This window comes from Nothobranchius furzeri, chromosome 12, assembly GCF_043380555.1.
Source record: "Nothobranchius furzeri strain GRZ-AD chromosome 12, NfurGRZ-RIMD1, whole genome shotgun sequence".
NCBI classification, from domain to species: Eukaryota; Metazoa; Chordata; class Actinopteri; order Cyprinodontiformes; family Nothobranchiidae; genus Nothobranchius; species Nothobranchius furzeri.
Window position 1 is genome coordinate 17,678,707 of NC_091752.1, and position 23,249 is coordinate 17,701,955.

The 23,249-nt window shown below is 43.1% G+C and overlaps 2 protein-coding genes across 5 annotated transcripts in view; both read right to left on the reverse strand.

Annotated features, from left to right (window-relative positions):
- Positions 1-3,111, reverse strand: gpr75 (G protein-coupled receptor 75). Of its 2 annotated transcripts, none has more exons than XM_015944448.3 (2): positions 2,972-3,111; positions 1-1,918 (listed from the first exon to the last, which is right to left on the reverse strand). In XM_015944448.3, exon 2 carries the CDS (start codon positions 1,803-1,805, stop codon positions 159-161), a length of 1,647 nt encoding a protein of 548 aa, XP_015799934.1. In that variant the 5' UTR covers positions 1,806-1,918; positions 2,972-3,111; the 3' UTR covers positions 1-158. The 2 variants fall into 2 exon arrangements, with proteins under 2 accessions (XP_015799934.1, XP_054606122.1); XM_054750147.2 differs by having other exon boundaries at positions 1-1,915; positions 2,972-3,108.
- A 1,181-nt stretch (positions 3,112-4,292) lies between these two features.
- psme4a (proteasome activator subunit 4a) overlaps positions 4,293-23,249 on the reverse strand; it is a 31,434-nt gene continuing 12,477 nt past the window's right edge. For 2 of the 3 annotated variants that reach the window (XM_015944447.3, XM_015944446.3), the window contains 27 exons: positions 23,149-23,204; positions 17,298-17,354; positions 17,160-17,215; positions 16,960-17,058; positions 16,805-16,867; positions 16,610-16,705; positions 15,699-15,830; positions 15,403-15,612; positions 13,740-13,876; positions 13,609-13,662; positions 13,400-13,529; positions 13,230-13,311; positions 12,960-13,110; positions 12,823-12,892; positions 12,609-12,734; positions 12,381-12,533; positions 12,150-12,254; positions 11,972-12,063; positions 10,755-10,886; positions 10,449-10,657; positions 10,284-10,369; positions 8,903-9,031; positions 8,656-8,811; positions 5,449-5,611; positions 5,220-5,353; positions 5,005-5,145; positions 4,293-4,919 (listed from right to left, as the gene is read on the reverse strand). In XM_015944447.3, coding sequence (XP_015799933.3) covers positions 5,011-5,145; positions 5,220-5,353; positions 5,449-5,611; positions 8,656-8,811; positions 8,903-9,031; positions 10,284-10,369; positions 10,449-10,657; positions 10,755-10,886; positions 11,972-12,063; positions 12,150-12,254; positions 12,381-12,533; positions 12,609-12,734; positions 12,823-12,892; positions 12,960-13,110; positions 13,230-13,311; positions 13,400-13,529; positions 13,609-13,662; positions 13,740-13,876; positions 15,403-15,612; positions 15,699-15,830; positions 16,610-16,705; positions 16,805-16,867; positions 16,960-17,058; positions 17,160-17,215; positions 17,298-17,354; positions 23,149-23,204 — 3,013 coding nt within the window. In that variant the 3' untranslated portion in view covers positions 4,293-4,919; positions 5,005-5,010. Of the gene's footprint in view, positions 4,920-5,004; positions 5,146-5,215; positions 5,354-5,448; positions 5,612-8,655; positions 8,812-8,902; positions 9,032-10,283; positions 10,370-10,448; positions 10,658-10,754; positions 10,887-11,971; positions 12,064-12,149; positions 12,255-12,380; positions 12,534-12,608; positions 12,735-12,822; positions 12,893-12,959; positions 13,111-13,229; positions 13,312-13,399; positions 13,530-13,608; positions 13,663-13,739; positions 13,877-15,402; positions 15,613-15,698; positions 15,831-16,609; positions 16,706-16,804; positions 16,868-16,959; positions 17,059-17,159; positions 17,216-17,297; positions 17,355-23,148; positions 23,205-23,249 lie in introns of all 3 variants that reach the window. The other variant, XR_001571735.3, reaches the window with a different exon arrangement.

Sequence of the window (23,249 nt, forward strand, 5' to 3'; positions counted from 1 at the left end):
CTGGCAAAGCTCATCATTCTGGCAACATTTTTCTACAGTAAAAGACAACAAACAGGTTAATACTTCTTTCCAAATGCATCGAATGAACTGTTTTTGTCTTTTGGTTCACATCTGATTTCAAGCCACTGTAAGACCGCCCAGGTCTTTGAGTTCGTACTTTACACTGAAGGAATAGGAATCTGGTGTGCTGATGTGCTGTCAAAGTCTTGCAGAGCATCTTGGTGTGGGTGGTAGTGCATGGCAACGTAAGACTTGGCAAAAGCAAACGTCTGGGAGCTCACAGGCTGCAGGCTGGTGGGGGAGCCGGGTCCTGCAGAGGGACTGCTGTTGTATATGCTGTAATACGGCTCGATGCGGGTGTTCATTGGAGTGGAGGTACTTGGGAGGCGAGGTTTGCGGACAGCTGTGGCTTTTGGGCTACTGTCGCAGTCCCTGGAAATACTGGGCCCACAGGCCTGGTCCACGAGCCGCTTGGGTGGCTTGGGTGACAGGACGTAGGCCGAGTTGGTTTCGTGATGGGAAGATTTATTGCGATTGACTTCCAGGCTGCCCTTCCCCATGGCATGCAGGCGAGTCTTTTGCTTGCAGCAGAAAAAGCCCAGCGCTGCCCACTGTATGCAACCCAGCACGCGGCGGCGAAGGCCTGCGCTGTTGCGCGAATACATGAAAGGATTGATGCCCGATTTGAGAAAGATGAGCACAAAGCCACATAGTTCAAACTGGTAATGGGCAAAGCTACTTTTTGGTGACAGAACATCCTGCGCAAGTGAAGTTCCCATCGGCAAACAGCAAAGCAGAATGGAAAACACAATAACTACACAGGTGACTACTGCCTTGGAGTCTTTGGCTGTGGCCAAGTTGACAGAAGAGACCAGCTGACAGCAGGTGGCTCCTTGGGCTGCTCCTGGAACTACAGGCTGGCTGATCCTGTTGGCATACGAGTGGGTTTTCACACTCTGGAGTTTGTTGTAAGTCTGGTTACGATACAGAGAAGGGCCTTGAACAGCACACTGCATACTCTCAAAGCCAGCTGCAATCAATGGAAGTGGGGGTGGGGGGCATGTGGCATCTACACTGATGATGGGACATTTCCTCACTTGTGCATTCTTCCTCAGTGTCCTGGCAATCATCAGATAAGACACAGACACCACAGCAACACAAAACGCAAAGTCTGCCAGGTAAACATATAACACAGCCCTGGCCTGTCCACCTCCAAGACCAAAGTGGGGTAAGCAGGGACCTTCTCTACGTGGGTAAGCTCGCATGGTAAGGAGAGCCGCCATAGTGAAGCTGGATGTCCATAACAGAGCGGTAAGAGCCAATGTGCAGAGGAAGGAGGCGGTGCGGTTGGGCTGCTGTCCCAAAACCATGCGAAGCCTGTGCAAGGCAATGACCGCTACCGTCTCCAGGGACATGATGATGAAGGCCGAACTGGCCAAGTGGTAGGCAAAGCAGAAACCTTTCGACACGCCATGCTCTCCACCTGCGTCCAGAAAGAGTACCAGTGCGAACATGGGTGCAGTCACACAGCAGATGAACAAGTCGCAGAAGGACAGGTTGAGGATCATGAAGTCAAAGTTTGTGCGGAACTTGCGAAACGCCGGGTCGAAGAAAGACAGGAACACCACAAGGTTGCCGTAAGAGCCCAGGAAGAAGATGAAAATGAGGAGGAGGGAGCAAAAGGTCAAGGTAGCGGTGTGGATCACGGCCCAACCTGAGGAAGTCTGCACGTCTGGGGTGCCATTGAAGCTCTGATGTCTGACTGGCACGTCCAGCAGCTCAGAGGGTGGGAGAGTGTTGTTCATTGTATTGTTGGCAGTTTACATGGATTCTGCTTTCAGTGATGTTAGCCTTACTCCTCCACATGGCAGGAGAGAATGATGATCGCCACATCTGTTGCCTCCACCTTGGCAGACTGCTAAAAGACACAAAGACAGATGTTATTTATTAGGGATGTGAATCTTAGAGCAACTCACGATTTGATTCGATTCCGATTCTTGGGGTGCCGATTCGATTCAGAATCGATTCTCGATTCTCACTTTAAATTGATTCACAATCAGTATTACCAGAGTGTCAGCTCCAGGATTAACTACTTTGTTGTACAAGTTGGTTAAAGCTATGGGACATTTTTATTTGACTTTAAACTGGTCATGCTCCAAAAATGCAAATTTACAATGTAAACTAAAGTGATTCTAAAACTGTAAACAGAAGCAATCTTTTGACCAAAAGGCAACATTTATTTTTGCTTACCTTGTAAAATATAACAAATCTGTAGTTACCTAACAGTAGCTTTGAAAGTAATACGGTCAAATACTTTTCAAGTATGTGTAGAAACAAGTTACATAAGTAATCCTGAGTACTCATTTATCAACTTAGAAAATAAATATGAGAATATCTCAAATTAACGAGTATGGAAACAATGACATTCAAGTGCCCTCTTATCAGCAGATTGAAACATTTATCATCTCAATTTATGGGACCACAAAAGTAAACGGAGTACTGACTCTCCTAACAAAGATCAAAAAAGTGCATCTCAAACCTGTAACATGCCAAATATATGAGTTCTTGGAATCGATTCTGAATCTTTATAAATATGAATCCCGATTCAGACTTGAATCGATTTTTTTCCAGCACCTCTATTATTTATGGTGCATCAGATTTATTTGAAAGCAATGCGGTGTGCACTTTCAACTGATGTCAAAACATTGAAATTCCTTATGGATCTGCATGTTAGAAGATGCTATCCACTGATTTCACAATCGTACCTGACACACACACACACACACACACACACACACACACACACACACACACACACACACACACACACACACACACACACACACACACACACACACACCCTGCAACAGCATAAGCTGAAATCTTCAGAAAATACATGCACATATTGAATCTAAAACTGGATTAACATCCTATAATAAGGATTGGAACAAATTAATGGATAATACATTACCTGTAATCGATCGTGCGTCCATGATCATAATTGCCCTTCTGTTTGAATCACGGTAAGTGAATGCACGTCTGCACTGAGGAGAGGAACCGTCCCCAGCAGCAGCTGCTCGTCCACAGCCAAATAAAACGCATAATGGTAGAAATACACGTTTCCGTTAGCAAACCTGCACTGGGTTTGGGCTCATTCTGCGCTAACGGACGATAGCGCAGCTGGTTTTCTCGGCGGTGTCCATTTCTGAGGCGCGACGACGGCTGGACGTGCGTTGAAGAATGAGAATGAAGTCACCGTCGACGTCTCCGAGCATGAACGTAACCGCACTGCATTAAAGGGCTCCATCTGAACGAAAGCACCTCGCTGCTCCGCAGGAGCGCGCGGGTTTTACAAAGAGCTAGCCACGAATTTAGGTTTAGAAAAAGCTGCGCTACAGCACTGCAGTCATTTGTTTTAACGTTATCTCGCCATGGCCACTTATATTAAAGCCTTTAATAAAAGCAACGAGACAAAATGCGACATTTGTACGCGCCCCCTGATTACATAAAGGGTTTATGTCTGTTAAACTCGCCAAATCAAATTATACTGATAAAATACCCACCTTTCCGGTTTTTTACTGCCGTCATTAAAAGCAGCACCAACAGAGTTCAGAACTCCATATTTAAAGCAAGGACCAGTATGCACGCGGGACCAGTTTACTGAGAATAACATAAAAAATTAAAATAAATACCAAAACTTATGTGTACACACACACATATATAGATATCTCTATATAGATATATGTATCTATAGATCTATCAAATATATATTTTATATAGATTTACAGATATTTATAGATTTATCTATAGATATATCTATCTATATATATGTATGTTTTTTCTTTGTTAAATATTTACTCAATTTTAAGGTGGTCTAAAGAACTATTCACATTTAAAAACACAACTGTTTTTATCTTACAAGTAAAACAAATGAGATTCCAACTTTTTTTTTTTTTTACAAACAATTTATTTTCTCAGAAAAATCTAAAAAGAAAAAAAATCACTGCAGTTTTGGCACTACGCTAAATGCAAGTGAGGTACTAAATGCTTTGATGCTTAGACTGGTTTCATGTCATCAGAGGAAAACATCCCCAAACCAAAGTTACCACATGTTTTCTCACTAGGTTATCAGTTAAATATCTGAGGGAAGGTCCAGGATCGGACAGGCAATTTGGCTTTTTTTCTTCGTCTTCTTGCACGGACAGATGAAATGTTGCTCCAACTATGCTCAGGTCCTCACAACAAACATCACAGCAGTAATGAGCTTTGTACTCTCCCGCTTTGAAAGTAGGCTCTGTTGCAAACAGCTCAGTCGTCTACAAATTTTCAGGTAGAGACTATCAAAAGAGGAATAAAACTCAGCACTTCAAAAAAATAAATGAGTTTGTGCACATTTGCTGATGATACACACACGATGCATCCAATCACATATAGACCAAACAACCACACAAACATTGTGTGTTGTATGTTTCAGTCTGACCTAAAGAGTCCACTCTCCATTGGTCTGTTAGTTCTCTGTGGCTTGTGGCGCAGAGCGGAGAAATCCTGAGAATTGTGTTGTAACAGCGGATGTCTTAAAACATTCCATAATCATGCTCAGGACGCATTCCTGTTCACATGCGGGCAAACAAGCCACAAAGAAAAGGATAAAATTAAATACAACTCTGTACAGTAATGTTACAAACTGAAGGTCATTCCTCCCTGCCATAATTCATCCTTAAATATTAAGTATAGTTCAAATGTAAATGAGTTGAACACATAAAAAAGTTTTTAATCCTTTTGAGAGCCAAAGTGCAGTTCCACGGTGGGTCACGTCTCGTCTCCCAGCTCCGCGAGGACGCCGTGTTTCTATTCATTCAGGAACCACAGCGTCCACTCCAAAGCAAGCAAACACGTGTGCAGTCTGGTGACATCCAAAGCTAACGGGAGAAACACAAAGTAAGAACTCCGGCTTCCGGATACCTATGAAGTTTGAATGAAGGCGTTTCAGTTAAAATGTTCTACCAGGTTTTAGGCGTAGTAACAGGGAGACACCAGAAGGTCGGTGAGGACCAGCAGCTGATCATCCGTGAACTGCTGCTTGTGTTGCTGCCAGTTGTCATGATGAGTCCGTCGGAAATTTGACAGAGTTTTCTTTACGGTCATCTAAAAGAAGAAAATAGTTATTTTAATCATTTCTTTCTCACGCTGAAGGGAAACCCGTAGATGATCATACGTGCTTCAATGGGTTGTGTGTCGTTAAGGTGGGCGCTCAGGTCCATCAGAAGCTGGGGCATCCAGGTAGGAACGTCATAGGGACTGGACAGGATGCAGGCACTCAGACCAAGAACACCCGCATGGCGGCGAACAAGATCTATGAAAACATGAAACACACCTTCAAAAAGAGCTGGGAGCACAGAACAGCAAAAGCAAAGCAACTCTGGGCTAATAATCAGTCAAGTTTCTCACCAGCAGAGGGAATCGTGTCCACGACGAAGCCGAGCTCCCGCTTCCTTTTCTTAGGCAAGCGCGTTTTGCAGAGAGATTCAAAATGTACTTGCATGGGGGCGTCCATGGACAGGAAGTTGCACTGAAGGAAGCCACTCAGAGTGGTGGCGGCCATTTCTCGTACCTGAAAACAAAATGAAAGGAAGTTCGTGTTTAAGGATTGTGTTTGTATTCTTTCACTAGATTATTTGAATCTCCCACTCACTCGTTATTTCACTTTGTAAATGCTAAATGACCCATACTTGTATATCGCCTTTTGAGTCAGAGGACTCCAAAGCACTTTACACTACAGTGCATCATTCATCCATTCACAAACACACTGCTGTGTTCTCTAGCTTAAATAAACGCAGTAAATCATTCTGTAGAAAAAAAGCTCTGATGCTCCTGTTTCAAAAAGTAGAAGTTAGGGGTTGGAAAACGGTAGGATTTGGAGTTTTACTCATTCATATTCATGAACATCTCACCTCTAATTAGCTATAAGCAACACACCTCTTCCACTTCCTCTTTTCACGCTCCAATCTTGAGGCTGCATCTTAAAAAGAATAACTCAAGCCTGAAAGAGTTCTGCAATGTGGAGGAGTTGCTAATGCTAACGGTTAGCTTCGACTAGCAGAGGAGTGCTCTGCTCTCTTCTGGCGGCACAAAAAAAATCAACTCAGCCCAGGGTTTCCCTTACATAGGCGTAGCCGTGGCGGCCCGCCACGGCTGAAATCCCACCGCCACGCCTACAACATCCCAAGTTTTATTGATGTTTTTTTTTTTGTTGCGACGTTTCCCGAAGAAGCAGCGGGAACTACTGTGTTGTTGCTTGTGATCACAGCCGGCAGGTAGCAAGGAGGAGGAGGCACGGCAGGGTGGTTACAGCTATGAGCGTACGGATAAAGCATTTTTGACGAATACGAGCAAGAAACGAGTGTAAAACTCGAAAATATCTGTAATCGTGCTGAATGAAATTCTCATTGGGTAACTGACTGTCTTCAAGCTCTGTGACTGGCCAGCCAGATAGAGCGCCCGCCCCTCTCTACACGCAAACTGCAGCCGGGAGCTCCGTCAACTCGGTCCAGGCATCAACGCACACACACAGACAGTAAAGCCGGGCGTGCACTGTGCGACTTTTTCACTTTTTTGAGCCGATTTTCCACTCGTGCGAGAATCCACAAGATCGGGGCGAGTTTTGCGCTGAGCGTCGTGTGGTATACAGGGGATTACAAGAGGCGATTAACACCACGTGACCAGCTACCGATCAGCAATCGTGAGCTTGCACGGACTTCTGGAGTGTTTGATATTTATCTCGTTCCTCATGAGGGTTGAAGCGGCGCAGCGAGCGGCTGCGACCCAAAAAGTATCAGAACCGCTCACGGCGCATTCGCAATCCTGCATCAACACCGCTCGCCCGCTATTTCCCTAATAACGCACGCTGTTCGTTTTTGTTTCTACACGTTTTTTTTACTCACAAAGATTGTCAAGAAAGCGTGTTTGTCGTTTTCATGTCAAATTAAACTGATCACAAAACACAGATTTACTTTCTTTATTTCGTTTCCTCATCCAACCCCCATAAATCCCTGTGTGTCCTCCTGCAGCACTCCCGAAGGACAACAGGCAAAACAAGACAAAAAAGTCTGACGTGTTGTGTAAAAACTGCTATTTTTAGCATATTTTTAGGTCCGACGTGTTGCTACCAGACGTGCAGTGTGAGCACATGACTCGTGAGATCTGCCCTGCGCTGAAGTCATACAGTTAGAGCTGAAGCTGTGTTACGAGTGAAAAAGTCGCACAGTGTCCGCCCAGCTTATTATAATGTTCACTGTAATGCATCTTGATGTTCTTAACAAATAAATTAAATAAAAAATATTGGTCAATAATGCCAAATATGTAAATTTGTGTTTCAGTCATTTTTATACTGGCTTAAAAATACTTCATTAAGTCTACTAAGCAGGGGTGTAGAACAACGTTTTTAATAAGGCCAGCCCAGTAATGATCTTGGACCAAAATAAAGGGGGCAGAAAGTCAAATAAAGGGGGCAAAAGAAGATGTTTTTCCAGATGCCAAGAAAAATTAAATGCCAAATCCACCCTGCAAAGTGTGTCACTGAGAGTTTAAAACAGAAATTATTATTGTGCAAATATTGGTGTACTCATCTTTAATACTAGTTATTAAAATGCAGCAGTCGCTGGATTGGTGCAGTTCAAAGTGGAGTGCATCAAATAAAACAATATTAACATAAAGGTGAGAAGTGTCATAACCCCCCTCCCCCCCCGCCAACACCACCTCCACCACAGCTGGAAAAATTCCTAGGGGAAACACTGCAGCCTTCTGTGGTCACAAGTCAAAAATGAGTTCAAATGTCACGAGAAGACACGCTCTAAACGCATGTGAAGGTCTGACGGTATTTCAGAAAGAAGTCTCATACGTTTCTCGGTAAACCCCTTCTTTAATCTTCGTTCATCCGGGAAGAAAAAGCCCTAACCCTACAACCTTTATCTGTGGTTGAAAGCAGACAAGTCATGGTACTAAATTCTGTTGCTGTACATATGAATGTCACGTTGCCATCTATTCAGTCTAATGCAGCACAGTTTGTACCGACTGGCTAGCTGGGGAATAAAGATAATGAGCGTAGAAGACCTTTTCTCTATGATTTGCTTCCCATTTTAATCATCTTTATAAAATCCTCAAAAAGATACCGGTGTTGTGCACAGAGATGTGGTCTCAGTGGGCTCTTCCCCCCATGAATCAGATAAAACCATGATCTACGAAACGAAGGTATATAAAGCCACAGGTTACGCTGAAAGGTCAAACAAAAATGGATGCTCTCATACACACGTTCTTTGTCTGTGCTCCTTCCTTCTCCCTCTTGCCCTCCTTCAAGTTGAACATTATCTCCATAGCAACAGATTACTGCAGCCAGTGGTTTCCATAGAAACAACAAAAGGACCAGGGAGGGGAGAGGAGAGCCGAGAGCCAGAAGCAGAGTGCTGAATCACTACAGTAAAGCTGAAAGACGCAGCAAGTGCCTGCTAGCATGAATGAGCTCCTACAGGTCAACAGATCAGTTTTATATAATCAGATGTTTTCTTTGTCCCTTTGCCAGCTGCTGTTTACACAGCACTGATTAAATCACTACATTTAAATGTCGATTATCTGTTAAAACGAATGAGAATCTCCTCTTACCTCCAGCTGCTCATCCTCCAGCAGTTTGATCACCAGTCCCCGCACATCATGCACTGCTTTCCGATCGCTCAGGAATGTGAACAGGTTGTAAAACACCATGATCTGCAGGTACGTGAGCACCGTGTAGCGGGCGTGCCAAGAGCTGCTGCCAGCAATCTAGAACACACATTTGGCATCGCCATTGTAAAAAGCCTTTTGGCATTCCAGCAGGGCGAGGACCGCCAGCTGCAGCTTCCAGATGACTCACCTCTTTCAGGACATCGAGGACCATGGGGATCTGATCTGAGTAGAGGAGTCCCTGAGACATTAGAGACAGACAGGTCTTTGCATCCCTCTTAAGTTCATCATAACTGTCATCATTTTCAACTGGAGCAATCTGGAACACAAGATCAAAAGAGTGAATGGTCGTTCCTACTGTGGTGAGTAGTGAAAGACATTAGAATACAAGTCTGTAATAGGGTTGTCACGGTAACCGGTGTAGCGGTAAACCCCGGTAAAAAAGTTGTCAATAATAATAACCGTCTTGTTTTTTAAAAAACTATATTATCTAGGTGGATTACCGTGGCTGCGGTGTAGGCGCGGTGACCCTTACCAGCCACCGTATCATCTACTGAAGTTGCCGGCGGCACATGCACACTTTGTTGTTTACAACCAAAACTTTCTTGAAGCTACAGCTGAAATAATGGCCAAAGGAGGAGATGGCAGCGCTCAGGACATTTATTATCCCTCAAAGAAGACAAAGTGGGAAGTACGGGTATGTTTTGGATATTTGAAGAATGCCGAGGGACAGTTGATAGAAGACGGCTATCCTGTTTGCAGCACGTGCAGAAAAAGTGTCTGTGAAAGGCAGCAACGCTTCAAATCTCATGACACATCTGCGTGACCATCACCCACAACTCTACAGTCAACACAAGGCAAGCTAACGTTAGCGTTTTAGCTAAAATGCGTGATCCGAGGATTTGGGTTGAGGGAGAATGCAACGAGTCGCTACATAAAGCAGCCGCAACGCCGCTACCTGCATATAAACCGTGTCGCGGACACCCCCATGTTGAAATGACGCTATGCATTACGGGGCTCCCAGCGGCAGATAAGAGTTGGTCTCTCTCCGAGAATAATTATGAATTTAACAATGATTACTGCCTGATGACATTTTCTCACATCTGCAAAGCTCACTGGAAGGACACAAACCGAGGACAATATTTTCCTGATATAGGGTTTATTACTCAAGTAAGGGTAAAAAAGTATCCGATTAGAAGGCTACTTGAGTACTGAGTATCATCTGGTCTAATATTTTTAAATGATGACATCAAACAGACAAAAAATAAGTTATGGGCAAATATTGGTATTTTAAAGACTAAAGGGGAAAAATGTAAAAAAATAAACAAAATTACAAAATAACACATTTTAGGCAAATTTTAGACACAAACTGAGGACAATATTTCCTGACATACAGGGTTTATTTAGTTGTCTGAAAATGTAACACGTTTAAAAAAAATACTGCGATAATACCGAAAACTGTGGTAATTTTGGTCACAATAACCGTGAGGTTAGATTTTCACACCGTGACAACCCTAGTCTGTAACCATTAAAGATGGATGATAAAGGAAATGGATGAATGTGTAACTTACCTTGAAGAGCAGCGGAAGCAGCCGCAGCTGTTCTGGAACAGCGGTGGTGAAAGAGCGGCCAGCGCTTGCAATCAACCACTTGAGCACTGCAAATGATTAAATATCGGTTTTTAAAAATGTTTTGCTTTTATCCTAACCCCAAATCAGAGGGACAGACCGACTCACCTGTTTTCAGTAACTTAATCGCCTGCGTCCTTTCATCCTGCTCCCCCACCTCGTTCTCCTCAATCACGTGGTTCTGGATCTCCTCATCGCCTTCGGTTAGGGGCTTCAGTTTCAACAGAATTCTCTCTGTGAAGTCTGAGATTCGCGGGGAGGTGGTTGGCTGAGTGAGTGGCAAGTTGACATCAATCATGAAGATGTACGTGAGCACGCTGGAAGGAGACACAATCAGAGGAGAACAGCGGGAGAAAAATGATTAAAAATAACTTTAAGAACAATAGTAGTCATGTGAACTAGGGATGACCTCACCTTCCAATACGTTCCCGTACATTCTTGTACACTTGTGTGAGTTTGGGCTCAAGGTATTGAAGCAGTCTGTGCAGAAGCTCCGATACACGCCACTCCTGCTGGGCTAGGCCTCCTTGCAGCACATAGAGACGACTAAAACAAGGAAGAAAAAATAAAGGAAAAAGTCTTCAAAATTGCTCTTTTTACATTTTATCAGTGGGTGCTTTAACTGAGGGCAATTTAAGGCAACATCAGACAAAGGAACTAGGAAATGATCGTCGGTCCAGCTGATGTACGTGGAGGGGAGGCGGACAGGAGTGCAAACAAACACGGAAGAGGACAAGGACTAAAAGCAGTGGATCTATCTGGATGTTCCCAGTTCATCCTGGAACACGAGTGCCTTTAAATTCTTCTTCGTTGTTTTCCTCTCATCCAGCAAGGACATTAGCTGTAGCTCAAGTTACCATGAAAAGAAGATTAGGATAGCATTAGCTCCGGCAAGGGTTTGTTGTAGCGCAGAATAGCATTAGAAATAGATTGGGCTAGCGTTAGCAGTAGCTTGGGCTAGAGTTAGCAGTAGCTCAAGTTAGCATGAGCAGTAGATAGGGCTAGCATTATCGGTGGCTCAGGCAAGGGTTAGCAGTAGCTCAGGCCAGCATTAAAGGCTTAGAAGTCACTCGTCCAAGCATTAGCCATAGATAGAGCTAGTGTAATAGATCAGGCAGTAGCTTGGGCTATTGTTGGCAATAGCTCAAGTTAGCTTTGACAGTAGCTTGGGTTGCTGGTAGCTCAGGCTATGGTTAGCAGTAGCTCTAGGGTTAGCGGTAGCTCGGGCTAGTGTTAGCAATAGATCAGGCTAGCGTTGTTCTGCAGATGGCATTACTGGTACCAGTGTTTACGTAATACAAACACTGAAGTGGGTGGGACATGCAGATTGTAGGTGGTGTGTCTAAGCTGATGACCAGCTTTTCTCAGACTGAACCATTTCTGCGTGGCCATTTGCAACATTACTAATTCATTTAGGAGAGCAGGTTTGAGATGGAACAGACTTTTGGGTGTGCTACACTAGACACCTCAACAGTAAGCTAACTGTGATTATCCAATACAAACATGTATTTTTTTTAAGTTAAACTTTCTCACAACATATGAGGTCATAGAAATATTGTATTTTAGTGTTATGAAAAACAAACATCAGATGGCACTCTGCAGAACTGTATGTGGAGTCTCTCTTTACCCACCAGGCATCCACAAACGAGCCCCCCTCTCCAGTGACCGGAGACTCCATCAACATCTCAAACAGCCGATGGAGTTTGCGCGGGTCTCTGCTCTCCTGCAAAAGCCGCAGAAAAAAGTAAACTTAAAGGATGGAGTCACAAAAATTAAAATAGGTGAAATATATGAATTAACAGTACTTACACACGCCGTGGCGATGCAAGTACCCCAATCTGCATACGTTTCTACGGTGATGTTTGACAGGGCGGTACGAAGCAAAGGACACAACAGCTCCCAAAGATTCTCAACCTGTCAAAGGAAATTGAATCAGATGACAATGGAATCAACTAACAAAAGCATTATACTAAATGCTTTATTCGGTTACTGAGGCATTAAAAACTGAGATACATAATCATTATTGTTTCAAATCCGTACCTCTGAAAAGTTCCAGTGCTTGGAGCCTCTTATCAGTCCAGAGATGATCTCAGCAACACACCGCTGCTTGCTCTCGTGCGAGTCCGCCACCAGGCGCTCCATGTGTGGACGCAACAGAGGTAGGAAGGCATCGCCAAAATTGCGGAATAATCCCTGAAAAAGCAGAAAAGAGGGGATTATTATGTGCTTTTCCAGCTTTTTTGCCTTTTTGATGAAACTTGAGCCCACCTTGAACAAACAGAATCTCCGAGGGCTGAACTTGTCCTTCCCCTTACGGTCCTCCAGAGACAGAAACTCAATGAACTGGTTGATGAATACTGGGTCTGAGAAATGGTCAAAGATGATCTGCTCTCGCTGGAAAAATGAGCAAAATATTAAAAATAAGACTTATCAAATAGGGTAGAGGGGATTTATGTGAAGCGTGTCATTTTAGTGCACAAACCTCCGTCATTTCTTCTTTGCTCAGGTTTTGTTTGGGCTGCTCCTCCAGAGGGGCGTACATCATCAGTTTCCTACAGAACGACAATCAAATTAACATTAAATAATAACTGACGTTGTGACATTTTCTAGAATAATTACCTTGGCCAGCAGTAGTAGCCCCAGTGAGTCTTTTCCACAAACGCACAACAATCCCAGTCTTCCTGTGTTAGTGGCAGCTTGTTGCTGTTATACTGGAGCCACTGGTTGTCTGGACGGTCCCCCGCTACAATCCTGTCCTCTATTACCCCACCTACCAAGAACCAGAGCAGATTTTTTTAAAACAGCAGCAAAAAAAAAATAAAATAAACCCTCAAGCCTAAACGAAATGGAAACAATTCAAATAAAATAAAGCAAAAACTTAGTCCTCACAGAGCTCAGAGGGGCTGATGGGGATTTTTTTATGTGGCACTTTTATTTGTTTCATGATTCCAGCCACAGCTGATATCGCCACCTAATGGTGAAAAAGTGATATTTCAAGAAGTTTTGACAAACAACAACACTATTATCACTACACTACTATTGCACTATTCGTACCACACCTTACGGACGTAGAGGGAGTCATGGTTGAGACTTTCCACAAAGAACGTGACGGCTGCAGGTGGGAGCTGGTGATCGTCTCTCAACAGCAATGACAAGAAGCCGATTGCAATGTGCTCAAACTTCCAGGGCCTGACATTAAAAAGAAACCAGGTGTCAGACAGTGATACGTGAATCCGAGCTTGCAGATGTCTCCATCATCAGAGCTTACATGTTTCTGTTGCTGAGGCAGTCCAGCAGACCACCCACGAGCCCTTTGTAATTCCTAAATAAACATTAAATCCAAGTTATTTGCGGTGTCATTTTTTAAGGAGTGGTTGGGTTTACTAGTGTAAAACTTACTCTACAGCCTCAGAGTTTTTGAGCGTCTGTCGGTTTAGACCCTCCTCAGATTCCTCCTCAGTGGGAACGAGTTCTTTAGGAACAGGACTTCCTGCCATCATCAGCTGTTTAGCCACAGAGCAACACTCCCCAGAGATCTGCAGGGATGGAAAACGCATAGCGTCGGTGCACGGTAGGGCTAGACGTTAATTCAGTAACAACACTGAACACGGACTGATTGTCTTAGGTGTTTATATACTTATGTTCAGCAGAGCAATTAATGCTCTTCTAACACAATGTGACTTGCTGAATTGTTTAAGGCCATCTCTCGCTGTGGGAATGCATCTACAATGTAAAGTTCAGACCCCTTTATGATTTCTAAATGAGAGAACATGCAAAATCGCAGGTAATTAAAATACTTCTGTTCCTCACTTCATACCAACGATAGACGTGTAGCGTGAAAGAAATAAAAGATCAATAAAAAGTTACATAAAAAAAATCTTTGTTTCTTTTTCATTCAAGCTTCGCCGGTAGCTAGGCAAGGCATACAGTAGCTTCTAGGATTGTGTACTGGTGAAATTCTGGTGCTACGATACGCATCAGGATACTGGGGAGATGATACGATATCACGATACATTCAGCCAGACGATATTAGCGATTTTTTTAGACTGAATTTATTGTAGGAAAATTAAATAAACAGTCCAAACTGATATATGTTTATCATGAGGTATCTGAATCATAATATTTACATTTCAGTGGAAAACCCATTGCACACTGCTGCCAGCTGGTGGTTGGCCTATGAATTGCGCCAAAAGAAAAGAAGTTACACAAATGTTTGCATGTAAATTCTTCCAAATACTCGATACACGGCTTTTGAATATCGATATAATCTCGCAGGAAAACATATCACGATATATTGCCATATAGATATTTTCTTACATCTAGTAGCTACCAGACACACTAATGGCTAAAGTTTGTGCAGCTACAGCCTCTTAGCTAACGTGACATCGCTGATATATAAACAGGAATAAACGAACGCCCGAAAAGAAAAAAAAGATGGAGGACACGGTCGACGATGACGTTGACATAAAGGGCCGAAGCAGTTCAGTCGCGAGGACACGTTCTCTCTTTCTAAAGAAAAGAAAAGCAGCGCTCACTACAAATGATATCGAACCCAAAATCTGAGTTTTCCTTAGAAAGATGCCAACATTCACATTAAACAATTGTTTTGATTTTTTTTATATATACATGTTTTGCTCATTCTTAAAGAGGCTAAAATTAAAACAGAGGTTTGGATCATCTATTTTTAATGCTTATTTTATTCATCTGACATCAACAGCACAATATTTTGTTCTGTTCTCCTCTGGAAGCGTTTAGTTTAAAACAAACTTCTGTTTTTAATCCAAAACATTTTGATATGTTCACCATTTGAAAATGAATCCCATCAAACATAACCCGATATCTTAAAATCTCATTTAAGGGTACAGAAGAACCTTACTGATTAAAATAATGACTGACTGATATTTTTATTATTATTATCATCATGACGGGCGTTTTCCCCACGTCGCCCAGCCCTAGTACACGGTGTGTTAAAACTACAAGCTTGTGTAAAACATGAAGTCCTATAAGAAAGGATGGATGCACTTCCTATACACTATGTGCTGCTTTTCAGGCTCGGACTCACAGTAAAGTCGATGCCGATGGTCTCATACTGCCGATGGATTTTGTCTGCAAGGTCGTCGAAGAGTCGTACGATGGAGGGCTTCTCTAGAGACATGGCTGAGCTGAGGCCAGAGCGTACGATGGCTGGCCACGTCAGAGCGATGCACTCCCAGTCGTGAAGATTAGCCAGACATACTCCACTGTGATTCCCGAGAAGACAGTACAGCGCACCCTGGAGATAAATGCACGTTAAAAGTGAAGAGGAGTTCCCCAATGCGTCTATGTAAGAGTTACTGGTGGTGCAGAGGGCTGTCCTACTTTGAACTGCTGTTGCTTGACGCTGCTGTTGTCTGGGTTAAGAAGGTCAAGGACGTGGGGAATCAGATCTCTGCAGCAGAAGTTATAGGTTCCCAGAGCCGTGAACAATACACTCTGAGCTCTGCTGCGTACCTGGAAGGTATAAAAGTCACCATTTAGATATGTTTTCTTAGAGTGAGTTAAAATTCTACCTTGAGTCGGAAAAGAATGACTTCTCCAGGTCAGGGAGGAGGTCCTGACCCAAGTGGAGGAGTTTAAGTATCTCGGGGTCTTGTTCACGAGTGAGGGAAAGATGGAGCGTGAGATCAACAGGCGGATTGGTGCTGTGATGCGGGCGTTGAACCAACCTGTCGAGGTGAAGAGAGCAGGGCCGGAAGGCACAACTTTTGATTTACCGGTCAATCTATGTTCCTACCCTCACCTATGGTCACAAGCTTTGGGTAGTGACCGAAAGAACGAGATCACGGATATAAGCGGCCGAAATGAGTTTTCTCCGCAGGGTGTCTGGGCTCTCCCTTAGAGATAGGATGAGAAGCTCGGTCACTCGGGAGGGGCTCAGAGTAGACCTGCTGCTCCTCCACATCAAGAGGAGCCAGTTGAGGTGGCTCGGGCATCTGGTCAAGATGCTTCCTGGACGCCTCCCTGATGAGGTATCCGAGCAAGTCCGACTGGGAGGAGACCCAAAGGAAGACCCAGGACACGCTGGAGAGGCTTTGTCTGATGGCTGGCCAGGGAACACCTTGGGATTCCCCCAGAGATGACCCAAGTGGCTGGGCAAAGGGAAGTCTGAGCCTCCCTGCTTAGGCTGTCGCCACGCAACCCAACCCCGGATAAGTGGCCGAAAATGGATGGACGGACCGAGCGAGCAGTAGATAACTTCAAACCTTTTGTTTAAAGTGCTTGGAACTCACTTGGCTGTATGTGCTAGTGGAGAGCCTCAGCAGATCTCCCATCAGTTCCTGGTGAACGCTCCTGTACTGACATCCTTCCAAAGTCAGTTTCCTCAGCTGACGAATGACAAAAATACATAATTGCCTTTTTAATCAAAGAAATCTGACTGCTTGGTCAAGTCGTGCATGAAGAAATGTCTCTTATCTAGGACTTGCCTCATGCTGGAGCATGACTCTGTCGATGAGAAGAGCTCTGATGTGCTGCTTTCTGCCATGAAGCTGCAGATATAAAAACAAGGCTTGATTCTCTTCAAGCTTGGTGCAAATATGTAAAATTAAGCAAAGAGTCCTAATCTGAATCAAAATCTTACTCTGTTTTCCATTGACTTTTTAACAAGGTTGAAGCTTTTCCAACGGGAGTCAAACTCATTCTTGTGAGAACCTTTAAAGTGCAAAAGGTCACTGATAATCTGAAAAGAATCACACGAATCACGAGTCAGCGCTCCACTGAGACATTCGGACACCCTGAGAATGGTTAACCTTTACATTCTGATTCCTCCTGCCTGCTCACCTTGATGATGGAGAACAGGGACTTTGTGTCGTCTTCAGAGTTCTCCAAAATGTAATCTGCAAAACAATGACACCAAGAGTTTTTATATTTATGATCAAGTGATAGGAAACGACCATTTCCAAGTGGGTGAACACATACGCAGCAGTTGCCTCATCACTCTACAGATGGCGTCTCTGTAGTTCTCTCTGGTCTGATCTGTAGTGAGAGATGATTTCATAGGGTTGAGGTGATAAATCCATAAACACTTTAGTTAATTTCTACTGTTACATATCTTTTTTTTTTATTATATTTTTATTGAAAGAAGAAAACAACAGTACTTGCAATTACCAAAATACAATTAACCATTCTTCATTTTTTCTAGGTAAATAACAACAATCAGACAGAACAACAACAAAAAACAAAAAAAAGGGGGGGGGACAAGACAATTAGACAAAAAAACCATACCAAAAAAAAAAAACAAAGCCCCCCCCCCCCCCCACGCAGATCAACACAACCGTCAAACATATTACCGGAATATAACAATAACAGAAGTACAATTAAACAGGTAATACCTCTAAACTAGTAAAATAAGAGATAAAGGGTTGCCACTTATGAAAAAAACTGGCCGTGCACCCTCTCAGCGTATATTAAATTTTTTCAAGTTTAAAAAAAAACATGACATCTTTAAGCCACTGGGAAACAGTAGGACACTTAGCAGACTTCCAATGTAACAATATCAAACGTCTCGCTAATAAGGATGTGAAGGCAATGATATCCTTTTGTGTGGAGTCCAGTATAAGTGAGCGGTCAGGAATCCCGAATACCGCAATCAGAGGACAAGGATGAAGAGTTACCCCAAGAACAGTTGACATAATAGCAAAATACCCTGTCCAGAAACGTTGTAACTCAGGACACAAAAAAAACATGTGGCTAAGGTGACAAGGAGAACCCTGGCATTTATCACATTTATTTTCCACTTCCGGATACAGTTCAGAAAGTCTAGACTTAGAGAAATGCACCCTATGAATGACCTTAAATTGGATAAGTCCAAGACGAGCGCAGGAGGTGGAAGATCGTACCCTTGCTATAGCCTGTTCCCAAGACTCCTCATGTATTCCAATTCCTAGTTCTCCTTCCCATATATCCCTAAGCTTAACCTTAGAGTGGTTACTAAGAGACAGAATAGCATCATAAAGTTTCGAAATGGTTCCTCTGTGATGAGGAATAAAATTTAACATAGTTTCCCACCGCTGTTCTGGAGGTAAAAAGGGGAAATTCAGGAAACACTTGGCAACAAAATTTCGAATTTGAAAATAGCGAAACAAATGGGTAATAGGGAGATTATAACGAGAAGACAAATTGGGAAAACTATCGAACACACCATCCACATATAAATGTTTAAACTGTCCTATACCCTTGTCACACCACACTGAGAATGTCGTGTCCAAAAGTGAAGGGGGAAACAAATGATTGTTGGTTAGAGGACCCGAAGAGGATGGCATTACAAAATTATTGTGTCGTCTAAACTGAAACCAGATTTTGAGTGTGTTAAGAACCACCGGATTATCAGTATACAAAGAGGGTTTTACGGGTAAAGAGGAATAGAGCAAAGCTGGTAAAGAGGAGCCCTTACATGATATTTGCTCCAATTTACACCACGAGGAACCAGAAGATTTTAGCCAGTAGCAGAGTTTTTGAATGTGAGCGGCCCAGTAATAAGCTAGAAAATTAGGTAATGCAAGTCCTCCACTAAATCTGCATTGCTGCAGCAACGTTTTAGAAACCCTAGGCGGCTTCCCTCCCCAAATAAAAGAACCAATAATCTTGTCCAGTGAAGCAAAGAAATGTTTAGGCAAAAATAAGGGAATTGAGTGAAATAAAAATAAAAATTTTGGTAGGATGTTCATTTTAACGACATTAATCTTACCGATTAAAGAAAGCGGGAGATTACCCCATCTTTGAATATCAAATGTGATCCTAGATAAAAGAGGAGACAAATTTGCTGATTTAAGGCCAGATAGAGAGCGAGTCACGTTAACCCCTAAGTACTTAAACCCAGAGGGACTAAGACGAAAGGGTAGATCGGACTGTTGGAGTTGACGTGCTGCCGTATTAACCGGAAAACACTCACTTTTCCCTAAATTTAATTTATAACCTGAAAACGAGCTGAAGTTCTCCAGAATACTTAAAACAGCAGGAATGGAGCGAGCAGGGTCAGTCATATATAATAACAAGTCATCCGCATACAATGATACTTTATGTGTAATTCCATTACGGGGGATTCCCTTGAATACAGAAGAAGATCTTAATGTAATGGACAGCGGCTCGATGGCAATGGCAAAGAGTAAAGGTGACAAAGGGCAACCTTGACGACAACCACGACCCAGCGCAAAATAATCAGAATAAACATCATTAGTATGAACACTGGCTTTAGGGGATGAATAAAGAAGCTGAATCCAAGAAGTGAATTTATCACCAAAACCAAATTTCTTCAAAACTGCAAACAAGTATTCCCACTCCACCCTATCGAAAGCCTTTTCAGCATCTAAAGAAATCACAAGTTCAGGAAGTTGAGATAGATGCTTTGAGTAAATAACGTTAAAGAGTGTACGGGTATTAAAAAATAATTGCCGTCCCTTTATAAAGCCATTCTGCTCTTCGGAGATAATTTGAGGAAGCACATCCTCAAGGCGAGACGCAATTACTTTAGCCAATACCTTTGCATCGGCATTAAGCAGAGATAATGGCCTGTAAGAATTACAGGAAGTTGGGTCCTTGTCATTTTTAAGAAGGAGCGCTATGGTGGCCTGCGTGAAAGTAGGAGGTAATGAACCTGATTCCAAGGACTCGTTAAACACAGACAAAAGCAAAGGTGCCAGTTTACCAATAAATGTTTTATAAAATTCAATAGGAAACCCATCCGGGCCTGGGGCTTTATTAGACTGCATAGCTGTAATAGCTTTTAATACTTCATCAGCAGATAGTGGGGAGTCCAGTTGCCCGGCCTTATGAGTACCGATAACTGGGTTTGAAAGAGACTGAAGAAATTCATTCATTTTAGCTTTATCCGTGGGAAATTCTGACTTGTACAACAAAGAGTAAAATGCTTTAAAGGTAGAATTAATTTCCAAAGGATCTGTAGTAATATTATCATAAGAGTTTTTAATACCAGGTATCACACGTGAAGAGGCCTGACGTCGTAACTGATGCGCTAACAAGCGATTAGCCTTGTCACCGTATTCATAATATGAGCCACGACTGCGTAGTAATAAGTGCTCAGCCTCTTTGGTTGACATAAGATCAAATTCGGCTTGCAAATCAAGGCGCTGCTTGAGTCATTCTGGAGAAGGATTCAGTGCATAAATTTGATCAAAGTTACTAATTGCCACCGTAAGTTCTTTAAGCCTGGCATTAATCTTTTTATTAGTACGTACAGAATAAGAAATAATTTGACCTCTCAAATAGCATTTAAGAGTCTCCCACAGCAGAGAATATGAAACAGAATCATGCCGATTAAACAACAAGAACTCGTCAATAGAGCTTGAAATAAATTCACAACATTCTTTATCAGCCAAAAGGAGAGAATTAAATCTCCAAAGAGGAGGACTACGTTTATATGTAGAGAGTTGAACATCTAATAGCAGAGGAGAGTGATCAGATATTACAATACCAGAATAGTCGGAGTTAGTAACACATGAATTGAGAGTTCTATCGATGAAAAAATAATCAATCCTGGAATAAGATTGGTGGACCTGGGAGAAAAACGAAAAATTTTTGATTGTAGGGTTGCGAAGTCTCCATGGATCAACAAGGTCATTCTGTATCATAAAATCTGAAAATGTTTTAGACATAGATGATGGAGTCAAATTACGAGGACCAGAACGATCCAAGCTTGGAACAAAAACACAATTCAGATCACCACCAAAAATAAGCAAATGTGTATTCAGAAAGGGGATGTTACTTAGTAATTTATTAGCGAATTCAGCATCATCAAAATTCGGGGCATATACGTTTACCAACAAAACCTTTTTCTGCATTAGGGTGCCAGCAACAATTATGTATCTACCGTTCCCATCAGCGATAACATTGGTCGAAGAGAATTTAACTTTCTTATTGATGAGAATGGCCACTCCTCTAGCCTTTGAATTGAAATTTGAGTGAAAAACCTGACCTACCCAAGGACAATATAACCTATGTTGATCCTTAATACGGAGATGAGTCTCCTGTAAAAAGGCTATGTCAGAATTCAGACGTTTCAAGTGAGTGAAAACCTTAGATCTCTTAACAGGGTTACCCATACCTCTGATATTCCAACTAATAAACCTAAGAGGCATACCTGACCCAGCAATGCTGGGGTCTATATTACCATTAACCATTCATAAAAAGGAGAAAGAAAAAGACAAAACCAAGATGCAGGTGGCCATGAAGAGCCAAGTGGGACAGCCCCCCCCCCCAACCCCCCCCCCAACCCCCCCCCCCCCCCCCCCAACACACCCCAAGTCTCCACAAAACAAAACAAAGGAGACAGCAGTGTACCCCAAAGTAGCAAAAACAATGGTTCACAGAAGTGATTGGACTAACTGGCGTCTAAATACAAGATAAAAGCGAGAGAGGGAACAAGAGAGAGAAAAGAAAAAAAAGAACCACAACCTCTCGCCAACTTCTCTACAGTATAACAGTGTGCGCTTAACAACATACCACCTAGTCCTTTGAACTCTCTAGAGTATATCATATAATTCAGTCTCATTAGTTAACAATGAAAATAAAAGGAACCAGCACACCAACAGTATAATAACTGGCACAGCGGTCTAAGAAAACAATGCACAGGTGGCGTTAAACCTAACGAGAGCGTGAGCACTTAGTTACATTACAGCATCAAACTAAGAGGCTATTCAGGCTCACCCAGAGATCAAAGTTTTAACATAATCACTTGCCTCTTCTGCTGAGACAAAGTCCCTCTCAACACCCTTGTATGTGATGCGGAGTCGTCCTGGATGAAGCAGGCCGTACCGGACACCTTCAATGCCACGGAGTTGTTGCCTGACCGTGGTGAATGCAGCACGAGCCCGTGCCACCTTGACGGTGTAGTCGGGGAAGATTGAGATGGTTCGGTCTCCAACTTTAATCTGTCGGCGTTCTCTAGCACGTCGTAAAATGTCAACACAATCAGTGTGGTAATGAAACCTGCATATAATAGCTCGTGGTCGGTCGCCAGGTTTAGGTGTAGGCTGGAGGGTCCTGTGTGAACGATCCAAAAGCGGCTCCTTCCCCAGGTCGAATGCTTCTTTTAGCAAGGAGGCTACGGCAGCAGTGGTGGACGTGTCAGGGCCCTCTGGTACTCCTAATATCCTAACATTGTTGCGCCGCGACCTGGACTCCAAGTCTTCACACTTGTTTTCCAGCTTGGCTACATGAGCAGTGAGGCTCTTGATAGTAGTTTTCATCTCAGCAACATCATCAGAGCAAACAGTCAGTGCATGCTCCATCTCCTTGACCGTACCTTTTAGCTCGGACATGGTAGAGTCATTGGCAGCTTTATCGATCGCCAGCTGCGTCTTCACAGCCTGCAGGTCGAACTTAATGGTGGACAAAGCATCACCCAGAGTGTCCTGAAGTTCTTTTTTAAAAATGTCAGCAATATCATTCCTCAACGAAGCAAGCAACTCGACCTTGAGAGCCTCGATATCAGGATTAGCTTGGCCCAAGGGAAACTTTGCCGGAGACGGCGGCTCACTCGAGGGTGTGGCCGCGGTTTGCAAACCAAGCTGCAGTTGTGTTTGAGTAGCATTGCGGGTTTTTACATTTTTTGCTGCCATTTTATGCCGAGCCGATTAAAACGTCCCAACAAAATAATTCAAAAATCAGAATTAGGACAAGAAATATGGTCAAAAAAGCGCAAAGGAATATCAATTTAATCGAAGTCGGCAGGAGCTCCCAGACTCGCGTCCTACTCCATCGTCTTCCTCTCCCCTCTTTTTTTTTGCTACTGTTACATATCTGAGTCACGTACCGTACTCCATTCCTGTAAAGAGTGTGGTCTCATCCAGATTCACCATGCTCTTGACCCTGTGACAAAAATCAGAATCGATGGCCTTTAATCCAAACGTTTTC

Bases quoted from the DNA above. Each gene is read 5' to 3' on its own strand.
- gpr75 (XM_015944448.3), bottom strand. From the start codon at position 1,805: ATGAACAACACTCTCCCACCCTCTGAGCTGCTGGACGTGCCAGTCAGA.